Source organism: Xenopus tropicalis, chromosome 2, assembly GCF_000004195.4.
Source record: "Xenopus tropicalis strain Nigerian chromosome 2, UCB_Xtro_10.0, whole genome shotgun sequence".
Classification (NCBI taxonomy): domain Eukaryota; kingdom Metazoa; phylum Chordata; class Amphibia; order Anura; family Pipidae; genus Xenopus; species Xenopus tropicalis.
Window position 1 is genome coordinate 167,668,598 of NC_030678.2, and position 12,331 is coordinate 167,680,928.

General features: G+C 42.6%; 1 protein-coding gene across 3 annotated transcripts in view; it reads left to right on the forward strand.

Moving 5' to 3' along the window:
* The window catches only part of nox4 (NADPH oxidase 4), a 117,674-nt gene that overhangs the window by 11,350 nt on the left and 93,993 nt on the right, over positions 1-12,331 (forward strand). For 2 of the 3 annotated variants that reach the window (XM_004912170.4, XM_012958029.3), the window contains 2 exons: positions 7,776-7,886; positions 9,818-9,902. In XM_004912170.4, the coding sequence (XP_004912227.2) occupies positions 7,776-7,886; positions 9,818-9,902 (196 nt within the window). The remainder of the gene's footprint in view (positions 1-7,775; positions 7,887-9,817; positions 9,903-12,331) is intronic. The other variant, XM_012958031.2, reaches the window with a different exon arrangement.

Consider the following 12,331-nt stretch of genomic DNA (forward strand, 5'->3'; position numbering starts at 1 on the left):
GGTACATCATCTAAACATTCATGCCCTCATACATACTGTTTATTGTTTGTACCATCAGGATTAATAAACAGAACCTTAAACAACTGGTATCCCCATAAGATTTCATTTATGACTTGAATAAAATGAAAAGCAAATTTAAAAGACCCGATCAAGAGCTTGGCAGGGGCAACCAAGAAGAGAGTAATATGTTTTGCTTTCAGATTAAGACCTAACACTATGACTAGAAGTTACATGGCCTCACCGCATAATCTCATTTTGACACGAGATACAAGAGAACCATTACATATTTACTAGGGCATACATGGTTCTACAAGGTCCTGATTTACCTGTAAACCTTGCCTGTAAAAGATGTGCTGGAACACCCATTATAATGAACTCAAAACCCAATGAGGAGGGACGCCTTTCAGTTACCTGGTATGGAGTATCTAAGACTTATAGACATTCTCTCAGATTGATCGTGATTAAAGAGTTGTGTGTTGGAGTTGCCTTTTGTAGATGCCTGGATGATCAGTTGAGCTGAAATCAGCCAAAATGACCCATCATATTGGTGTATATATCACCAAACTTATATCATTGGGTAGGGTAATCAGGTTAGATTGGAGAGTCTTGTAGTCTTAAGGTCCATAAACGGGCCGATTGTAGCTGCTGATATGGGTCCCTTAGACTTATTTGACAGCTTATCGGCCCATGTATGGGCAGGAACTGAAATTGGCCAGATATCGATTGGGCAGGTAAAAAAATGTAGTCGGATCGGGGACCGCATCGGCTCGTTGATGTGGTCCCTGAACCGACTAGGCCAATTACCTCGACCTCGCCAAACAAGCGGATCTTAACGTGTATGGCCACCTTTAGGGCTGTATTTATTAACATTGGAGACAAACATCACCGGTGATGTTGCCCATAGCACCCAATCAGATCTTTGCTTTGGTTTTCTGTCTTTTTCATTCAAATCGAATTGCTGATTAAATCGAATTCCTGGTGATATATGTCTCCAATGTTAATAAATATGTCCCTAAGGTGTATGTGAGGGATACAATGCGATGTGTCTATTCTGAGATAGGGAATTCACGAGCAATGTGGATCCACTGCCACATAGGAAAGGAAAGAGGTGCTATGTAAACCACAATTACCATTGACCTACCACTGAGTAGTACCCTTTCCATCTTTACTTACTAACGTGTTAGATCTCATTGAAAGGGTCACCTTTACTCCATTACACATTGTATTCATGTTCTTCAGGCTGCATTTGGGCTATGAGTAAGGTCTATATTTTATTAATATAGTAAGACAGCATGCATGATATAGTAGGACCCAATCTCCTGGCTCCAGAGTCACTAGTAGGGAATATCTAGGTATAAATGCCTCCTCTGTTGCCTGTTGCTTAGTCATCTGGCACACAGCCCTATACACACACACGCGTCCCGTGCGCTTTGATAACCTTGATCCTTTGCTATTGGTGGGGGTTGCTGTTTCCGACGCCCCGGCTATCCAGTGACATCATTATGTAAACGTGGGACGGGGCCAAGAAGCCTCAGGATGCCCCCGTGACTCACAGGCCTAACATCACAACCAGCTGTTCCCCAGTCCCATTGATCCTGTTATTCTTCAACTGGGTAAAAACAACTGAGCAAAACAGAAAATGACTTTTACAGCTGGAATGCCAACACCTCTCTAATAAGGCTAAAAATCACAGTTTCCTCACATTTATTCAATCTATTCTTCATATTTCCTTTGCGCTTCCTCCCAAGCTGGTCATGTCCAACGTTTTCCCTTTATGGAGCCAAAGGTCCCTGTTGTTTTTTGGGGAGCAGATTATAATAAGATGATGTCAAGAAATCAGCAGAGCAGTTGTCCAGTTGTCTCATTAAAGGACATGTAAACCTTACATTTTCCAACTATGTATATAAGTTGGGCACATCTCCCTCGCCCAAACCGGACCATTTGTATTGCATGTATCCCCTCCATTAGCAGCAGCCATTTTCCCTCCCACACATCTTCAGTGACATCTACATCTGCACAAAAGCACACGTGCACTGTAAAGTTCATGCAATGAAGAGTGCAGGCTTACACAGGCAGAACCTACTTTGATAAAAAGTCCTGCTTGGATTGAGCACTATAATGTTAAAGCTGTGCTCAACAGAGATGGTTAGGAGTAAAAACATTTCCACCAGCAGAGTTTCTATTGAAACCAACAGTGCCATCTCTTCACTGGCTGCTAGACTGGAGGTTGTGTTTGGTAACCTGGGTCGAGAAGAACTGAGCATGCCCAGTAGCCAACAGCCACAGAAAATTCCCGAGGGAGGGGGCTGAGTGGGTTAGAGGAGAAGAAGGAATCCTAAGTGATTAAGGAGATGCTGCAGCCTTACTATTAACCTTTGAACAACCGGAGTGGCAGGTATTTAAAGATTTCAAAGAGGCTGTTCACTGATTACATCTTTTGTGGGGGTTTACATGTCCATTAAAGGGCCACATCTGACCTACAGGCACCCAGCTGCACAACCTTATGCACACAAATAGCCTACTAAAGGTCCAGTTATCCCTGCCGATGGTATTTAGGAATAAACTGTGCTGCTCTCGTTTGATTTTATCTTTTTGTACAGGACATAAGAACCTTAGGGCACAATCCCTGCTTAATTGTGCTTAGTATATAGAATACATTGTGGGGGTCATTTACAATCTGTCCCCTGGATGCAAGTGTAGGGCCTCAAAAAGTTGACAGCTTAAGCTTGGTTTTTTTTGCACTTTTCCCCCTTAGCACCAGGGTATATCTCCATTTTATAACCAAATTTAGGAGATAGTTCCTGCTCAGTCGTACTTAGTACTATGGGATACCTGTGCTGGCATAGACTTAGGGCACCTCTCTGCATAGGCTATGAGCAAACCTAGACAGTTGATCCTGCTGTAAGGAGTTCCATTTAGGTCTCTGCCATCGTACCATACCCCTTGGTTGATTGCTAGGTCATACGGTTTCAGTGATCCCCAAGCAGTGACTTGGGGGCAACATGTTGCTCACCAACCCCTTGGATGTTGCTCCCAGTGGGCCCAAAGTAGGTGCCATATTTACATTTCTGGCTTGGAGACAAGTTTTGGAAGCCCAGAGACACAGTGTTACCCCAAGCAGAACCTGCAGGCTAGAAGTTCACATTGGGCTACCAAATGGCCAATCACAGCCCTTATTTGGCACGCCCAAAGAACTTTTTTAAAGCTTGTGTAGCTCACCAATACCTTGTACTTCTGATTGTGGCTCACATGTAAAACAAAAAGTTGGGGATCCCTGCCTTATACTATTTTATTGTAAGGGAACCTCATGTCTGTATAATAAGCAAATCCCACCAAGACTGCACCATTCTTGTTATAGGTTTCCCCATAGCTACATGCTCTCTTTCTAGATCAGGGATCCCCAAACCTTTTATACCTGTGAGCCACATTCAAATGGAAAAAAGTGTTGGGAGCAACACAAGCATGGAAAGAGTGCATGTAAGGTGCAAATAAGGGCTATAACTGGCTATTTGGTAGCCCCTATGTAGACTGGTAGCCTATAGAAGGATCTCTTTGGCTTTACACTGGGTTTTATGCCTCCAAAACTTGCCTCCAAGCCAGAAATTCAAAAATAAGCATCTGCTTTGAGGCCACTGAGAGCAACATCCAAGGGGTTGGGGAGTAACATGTTGCCCCCGAGCCACTGGTTGGGGATCACTGCTAGATACACCCTTGCCTTGATCATGGCTCTGAACACCCATGGACAGGAGTCCATAGAATCACTTTAATGACATAAGAGTTTGTTCTTCCTAAGCTCTCATTGTAACTGGGGGGTTCAATAATGTCTGCACTATAGATTGCTCCTCCGTTTTCATTTGTTCGCTCAGTGTTAGCGACTCTACAGGCAGACAATTACCTCTGCCGCCGACACGAGAGCCTTGCTGTTCCTATAAAGCATTTGGCCTTTATTTACCCTGAACGCGTGGATAGATGTTTTGGATCTTAGCAGCATATAAAAAGCGAAAGTGAAAAGTAAAATGCAAATGCAGGAAGATTAGTCCGACAGGCCGGCGTCCTCACATAACCTTTTGGTTCCAGCAAGTTCCGGTTGGCAGAAATAAAGGACACATTGACCTTTGGAGCAATGTTTTTGGGGCTTTTCGAGGAATTATTCAGCATCCCGCCAACTTTTATGATAAAATTTATTTTGAATGTGAAGGTCAGAATAAAACCTGCACAATCTATTATTTATAATTATTATTATATAGTTGATCACTAAACCGTTCTGTGGCTATTACGATTTTATGTGTAGGGACAGATATAATAAGACCACCATCTTTTACCCACAGCCCCCTATCCTCAGACCTAAGTTTCCTTCACTCCCCCTGTGACCAATCCAGTTGCTACTTCTTATATGCAGTCCCAGAATCTGAAACCATGCCTCTGTAACTACCCCTGATAAGGGAGGATGGAGGCTGGTTTAATGGTACCTGAAGGGAAGATGGAGGCTGGTTTAATGGTACCTGAAGGGAAGATGGAGGCTGGTTTAATGGTACCTGAAGGGAAGATGGAGGCTGGTTTAATGGTACCTAAAGGGAAGATGGAGGCTGGTTTAATGGTACCTGAAGGGAAGATGGAGGCTGGTTTAATGGTACCTGAAGGGAAGATGGAGGCTGGTTTAATGGTACCTGAAGGGAAGATGGAGGCTGGTTTAATGGTACCTGAAGGGAAGATGGAGGCTAGTTTAATGGTACCTGAAGGGAAGATGGAGGCTGGTTTAATGGTACCTGAAGGGAAGATGGAGGCTGGTTTAATGGTACCTGAAGGGAAGATGGAGGCTAGTTTAATGGTACCTGAAGGGAAGATGGAGGCTAGTTTAATGGTACCTGAAGGGAAGATGGAGGCTGGTTTAATGGTACCTGAAGGGAAGATGGAGGCTGGTTTAATGGTACCTGCTCAATACACCGCCACCCTGGCCAGTCACTATTGGGATTGTATCTCCCACAACCCCCTGGGATCTAAACTCCATTAAGAGATTCCTTTCTAGCCCTGTAATGGCCCCATCCATTCATCTTGAAACTTAAAGAGGAAAAACAGGTTTTAAACTAGAATTCATGGGAGGAAATAGATTCTTCAGCTCTAGGATTTAGTCTGAGCTCCCATTACATCTTGTAATTCATACTAACTGACAGAATGGACTTTGAGTTGAAGCTAAAAACTGCTATACCTAAAGCAGGGGGGCTTGGGCCACATACAGGGGCTTGTGTGGTCTATAGCCAATTGGATCAAGCTCAAACAGATATCAGTCAGGAATGGAGTGAGTTTTGGTCTTATATATGGGCCAGTGGTCTCAGTCAGGGCCAATGGGTGGGCAGTGTGTACTTGTTGCTTGGTCTCCATGTATTTAACTGACCAGATCTCCGTAATTTATGTCTATGCAACATGTTGTTGCCGCCTTACAGTAGATAGTGATCTTTGTCTTGGCCACTGGGGACACAGCTGGACTGAATGCCCTGTAATGGCAGGTATCCGTTTTGGAACCCTCAGGAGGCACAGCTCGGAAACTCTCTGGAAATCATTGCTCCTGAGGGTTTCTGGGTCTGAGGCTACTTTTTTCCCAAGTCCATTGGGTGCCTGCATGGTTGTTCTGATTTTCTGGTTCTTTTTGTCCCTTTCTTCTGGAATTAAACACATACCAGCAAAACAATATAGCAAGTGGACTGCATTAAGTCCAGACATGTCCATGCAATGTATAAGAATACTGTACATTTTCTCATTATCCCCTACTAACAGATAATCAGTGGATTCTCTCCCCCAACACAAATGGAGAATATCCCTGAGTGAGAAAGAGAAGGTGGAGGGAAAAAGAGCTGGGGGTGGGAAAGGCGGATTGAAAAGGAGCTGAAACTGATAGAAGACATGGAGGCCACAGGGAGGCTGAGCTATAGGGGCGTCAATGTGCAAAGACATTGGGGCTGAGGGTTTATCAGACAAATACAAAATACAATTTTTTATTGACCTCACCTAAGTTGCTGCCAATCAGAGAATCCTGCAGGTTAAAGAGGGTGAGTTGGGCACGGAATACCATTAAATGGCAAGCTTTATAGGGATGCCTGGTCTTAAAGTGATAGTGACACTAAAAAACTAATCTTCAAATGATTAATGTGCCTTAAATGTTGCCTATAAGTCACGTTGATTGTATTTCATTTATAGGGCTTCTTTTGTAAGTAATTGTTTTGCCAACCTGACTGTCCCATCTCAACCTGTCAGTTACAGCTTCTAATGCTAACGGCCTCCTGCTGCACAAATATGGCCGCCCCCTCATAGAGGTACATGGGGACTGGATGTGTAATGAGAAAGCATTGGGCAAATACTTTTTAGAATAGATATATAAAAAAAGGTTTAATTTCTGGTGTCAGTATCTCTTTAAAGAAGAATTAAGAGTTATTAGTGTGCAACTTTTTACGGTGGGTGCAGATCAAGCTTCGTGCTGGACAGTGACATAACTACTGCGGGGGCAGCAGGTGAAACTGTACCCGGACCCGCCCACCAATAGGACCACCCCCCCAGTAGGGCCCACCAGAGACACTGCACATGCTACAGGAAAATCTAAAGGTTAGAGTACGCACATTGCACATTCCCTGACTGGGGGGCACGGGTGCAGGTCCCCTAGTTACCCACTGTCTTTGGAGCAATTGGGGACACTGTGTATGGGGCAGTTGGGGGCACTGTCTTTGGGGAAATTGGGGCACTGTGTGTGGAGGCAATTGGGGGCACTGTGTATGGGGCAGTTGGGGCACTCTCTCTTTGGGGGCAATGTGTATGGGAGCAATTGGGGGCCCTGTCTTTGGGGGGCAATTGGGGGCCCTGTCTTTGGGGGGCAATTGGGGGCCCTGTCTTCAGGGGGCAATTGGGGGCCCAGTCTTCAGGGGGCAATTGGGGGCCCAGTCTTCAGGGGGCAATTGGGGGCCCAGTCTTCAGGGGGCAATTGGGGCCCCTGTCTTTGGGGGGCAATTGAGGGGCACTGTGTATGGAGGGCCCTGGCCAGCACAGAGTTAGGGGGCCCTGGCCAGCATAGCGTTAGGGGGGCCCTGATACTTTTAATGTCTGTGTGTCCTTTGTACTGATGGGATGGGCAATGTGGGAGGGGCCCTGTGATTTCTTATGGCGGCCCTGCCAGTACATCTGAATGAGGCACAACTGACGCCCGCTATATACCTCCTATAATTGTCACCATGTGCAAAGCGCGTGCTTTGCATGTAGCCGCCAACATTAATATTTGAGGCTTAATATTTAGCTAAATTGATTGTTTTACCCAATGTAAACGCTCAGTAAGGGATTGCATTCTCCATGTCCAAGCACGCCACTGACGTAGACTCAGCAGAGAGAAGATTCCTTTTGAGTTAAAAATTCCATCTGAGATTCTTCTCGACTGCTGCTGCATTACCCTTTCCAAAGAGACGGCCTTCCGTTCCCGACCCTCTACTGCCGAGAATGAAAAGCTGAAATAGTCATTTGTTTCCTATTTGTCACTGTCTTTCCAAGGTTCCTAATATCGTGTTCACAATAAAGAATCCATTGTCACACACGGGGTTCATTTCTTAGCCGTGCCTGGCGCTTTGCATTGATATTTAACCTTATCCCTTTCTATATGTGTCTATAGACGGCCGGGAGTCAGTGTGCAAAATTGCCTAAAATACCCATCTATTGAGGAAATAGTCATCTTGCTTTCAGTGATTTATCTCTGTTATTTCTTTGTGTGAAATTCTCCCTTGACATTTGCTGCATTTGTTCAGTTAGGATTGTGTGTGAGCAGAGCCTCCGCGTCCGTCCTCAACCTCAACTGCAGCCTGGTACTCCTGCCAATGTGCCGCACCGTCATTGGCCTGCTCCGGGGGCCCAAAATGGTAAACATTCATTGGTTTATATATTGCAGAATTAGTTTTGATACAATGTAATGCATTCAAAAAGAATTATACTGTATAAGTGGTCAGAACACAGGGTCATTTATGTATGGCGGGGCAGGGTGCAAAGTGCAGAAAACAGCCATCATGTTTTTTTTTACTTTGCCCCCTGCCCTATCATTAGCACCAACAGGCCCAGGTCCAGAGCTTTCCATGGGAACACAGTACTGCCTGCGTTTAGCATCATTATAACCATAGGGTAGACCAGGGGGGCACTTTGGCCTCCCTTTCATCCCCCAACTTGCATGTTATTATTGTCCAATGTATGAAACCCACTTATTGTACAGCGCTGCGGAATATGTTGGCGCTTTATAAATAAATGTTAATAATAATAATAATAATAATATTTTGATGTCAAGTTATGGGGCAACAGATTTTTATTAGAGAGAGCGGCAACGTCATGGACAAGGGAGGCCTATTGATTGTAGCAAGGAAAATGCTCTACCACTTGGGTCTTCGGAATTATAAATCTACTAATAACTCTGGGAAAAAGGATTACAGGTATCAGACCACTTATCCGTACCCCTTATTGGGGGCAGAACAATCCTATTGGGTTTATTTAATGGTTAAATGATTCCCTTTTCTCTGTAATAATAAAACAGTACCTGTACTTGATCCAAACTAAGATAGAATTACCCCTTATTGGGGCAGAACAATCCTATTGGGTTTATTTAATGGTTAAATGATTCCCTTTTCTTTGTAATAATAAAACAGTACCTGTACTTGATCCCAACTAAGATATAATTACCCCTTATTGGGGGCAGAACAGCCCTATTGGGTTTATTTAATGGTTAAATGATTCCCTTTTCTCTGTAATAATAAAACAGTACCTGTACTTGATCCCAACTAAGATATAATTACCCCTTATTGGGGGCAGAACAGCCCTATTGGGTTTATTTAATGGTTAAATGATTCCCTTTTCTCTGTAATAATAAAACAGTACCTGTACTTGATCCCAACTAAGATAGAATTACCCCTTATTGGGGCAGAACAATCCTATTGGGTTTATTTCATGGTTAAATGATTCCCTTTTCTCTGTAATAATAAAACAGTACCTGTACTTGATCCCAACTAAGATATAATTACCCCTTATTGGGGCAGAACAGTCCTATTGGGTTTATTTCATGGTTAAATGATTCCCTTTTCTCTGTAATAATAAAACAGTACCTGTACTTGATCCCAACTAAGATAGAATTACCCCTTATTGGGGCAGAACAATCCTATTGGGTTTATTTAATGGTTATATGATTCCCTTTTCTCTGTAATAATAAAACAGTACCTGTACTTGATCCCAACTAAGATATAATTACCCCTTATTGGGGGCAGAAGAGTCCTATTGGGTTTATTTAATGGTTAAATGATTCCCTTTTCTCTGTAATAATATAACAGTACCTGTACTTGATCCCAACTAAGATATAATTACCCCTTATTGGGGCAGAACAGTCCTATTGGGTTTATTTCATGGTTAAATGATTCCCTTTTCTCTGTAATAATATAACAGTACCTGTACTTGATCCCAACTAAGATATAATTACCCCTTATTGGGGGCAGAACAGCCCTATTGGGTTTATTTCATGGTTAAATGATTCCCTTTTCTCTGTAATAATAAAACAGTACCTGTACTTGATCCCAACTTAGATATAATTAAACCTTATTGGAGGAAAACAATCCTATTGGATTTAATTACTGTTTAAATAATTATTTTAGTAGACTTAAGGTAGGAGTTCCGAATTACGGAAAGACCCCTTATCCGGAATACCCCAGGTCCCAAGCATTCTGGATAACGGGTCCCATATCTGTATTGTATCTGTGCTTCTACATCTGTAACTAAACCATTTTAACAAATTTTGTATTTTCTTCCTTTCTCTGTAAAGGTTCTGAGCAGGAAAACCAGGCGGATGTTGGACAAACACAAAACATTCCATGCCGCTTGCGGCTTAGCAATATGTTTATTTTCAGGTACGACCTTATCTTTCTATTTTGTTTTTCCATTGTCTCTAAGGAGCACGCTATATAGGGGTAGGTTTATAAGTGCAAAAACATAATTTGTGCTTTTACAGAATGCAAAGCTTTGCTTTCATTATTCCGTTGTATATTGGATTATTTATGGTTGCTATGAGTCACTGGGGTAGGTTCAATAAGGGCCAACGTGCCTTAAGTTACTCTTATGGGACCAGATGTCCTTGTTCTTGATGGACTTTACAGTCATTCTGTTCCAAATCACCTGTTTTTTGCCTTGAAACCATCACAGCATGGCCCTCCACATCTAAGCTTGTATAACCATATAATCCCCACTCAGCAGCCCCTTTAGCCATTATGTCTATCGAAGCACCAGCAATCTGAGTGTCTTCTTTATTGCCAATATATCTTAAAACGGTAACTACTGCACAAAAATGCGGGGACTAATAATTGAACTAATACAAGTCTTGTCAAGGTGAACATCCCCTTGAATAACAGTGTCCACAAAATGGCGGCTGCCTGCTTGCTGTTATTGTGTAATGCCAACACTGAGGGAAACCAGATTTATATGACTTATATGGTGTAAGTGAAGTTTATTTCGCTTGGAGAACCCAATAGAAAAGAATTTGGAATGATTTCCTAGGGTGACAGGTAGTGATGAGCGAATCTGTTCCGTTAAATTCACAAAACGGCGAAAATATCATGCGACAAAAAAAATTCTCACCCGCGACTATTCTTTTGTCGCCCGCGGCTATTATTTTGTCGTGTGGCTATTGTTTCGTCGCCCGCGGCTATTATTTTGTCGCGTGGCTATTGTTTCGTCGCCCGCGGCTATTGTTTCGTCGCACGCAGCTATTATTTTGTCGCGCGGCTATTGTTTCGTCGCCCGTGGCTATTATTTTGTCGCGCGACTATTCTTTTGACGCCGGCGACAATTTTTGGACGTACGGTGAATTTTTCCGCGGCAAATTTTTTCATTCGTTTCATGAAACAATCCGCCAAAGGCGAAATGCGGAAATTCGCCGCGAATCCATGCCTGGCGAAACATTTCGCCCATCACTAGTGATAGGTCCCCTTTAATTGACTATTATCATTTTGAGATATTGACTACCATGCCAGCAGCTAGTTGAGCATCTTCTTCACTGTCTTAATTTTTCCCAGTAATCACCTTGCCCCAATATCAAGGTAAATTATCCATGTATATTAATATTGTTCTAGTTGACCTTACTTACTCTTCGTTTGTCTTTGGATGAGGGCCAATAAGAAGCACAGGAACATGAATAATACATGTTGATCTCCTGAACGTCTCTTAAACCGTTTCCCTTGCCCTCTTTACTATGTGCCCACCATACTTCTTGCTCTGCTCATTCCGTTAGTCGGCAAACAAGACGAGAGGTTGACATTAGGGAATAGAGCAGGTGGGAAGAATAATAAGTAGGGAAAAAAAAAGCATTGCCATGGAAACAGTCAGTGTCAAATACACTACTACACCAAAGACTTTTATTTCTTAATCATATGTTATACCATATATATATTTTATTTGAATGTAATGTTGATTTTAAATGGAGAGTTACAGAACATTTACTGGTCACTGGTTTATAGTGTTTTATTATCATTAATGTGTGCACGTGTTTCTGTTTTTTATTTATGTATTAATGAAGCATGAAGTATTTAATAAATATTAACATAGTTAGTTAGGTTGAAAAAAGACATACGTCCATCACGTTCAACCATAATGCCTATATATAACCTGCCTAACTGCTAGTTGATCCAGAGGAAGGCGAAAAACCCCATCTAATGTTGTGCATTAGATGATGATCTAGGGATCTCTAATGATCTAGAAGGAATAGCAGGTACTAGAACACTAGGACAATAGAGACCATCATATTATCTCAATTCATGTTTGATATTCTGGAAAGAAAATATACACTGGGTCAACAAAGACTGAATTTAATCAAATCAAACATTAGCACCTTAGGATCATAAATTTTTCAGGCTGATTGGGACATCAGGTTTTCAGCTAAAACACATAAAAAAGATGGTTGTCATTTAAAAGGATATTGAAGGAGAAGGAGAGCTAAAAACTTTATCAGAAAGGTCTATGTAAATACAGCCATAAGCACTCAGAAACGCTGCACTAAGTCCTCTATCAAAAGAAACACAGGATTTCTTGTCTCCTTTTTTGTAAACACGTTCTTCTGTATCTGACTTCCTCTCTCAGAAATATCCTTCAGGACATGAGTCTGCTCAGTTTGCTTCTCTCCCTCTCCCCCTCCCTTCTCCTGCTCCCCCTCCCATCCCAACTCGCTCCCCCTCCCATCAGAATTTGCTCCTGCTCCCAACTGCGATGTGTAATCTTGGCTACCAGCAGCATGGAAGCTAATGAGACCAAGTTATAATGGCAGCTGCTATTTTAAACAAACAGAGGG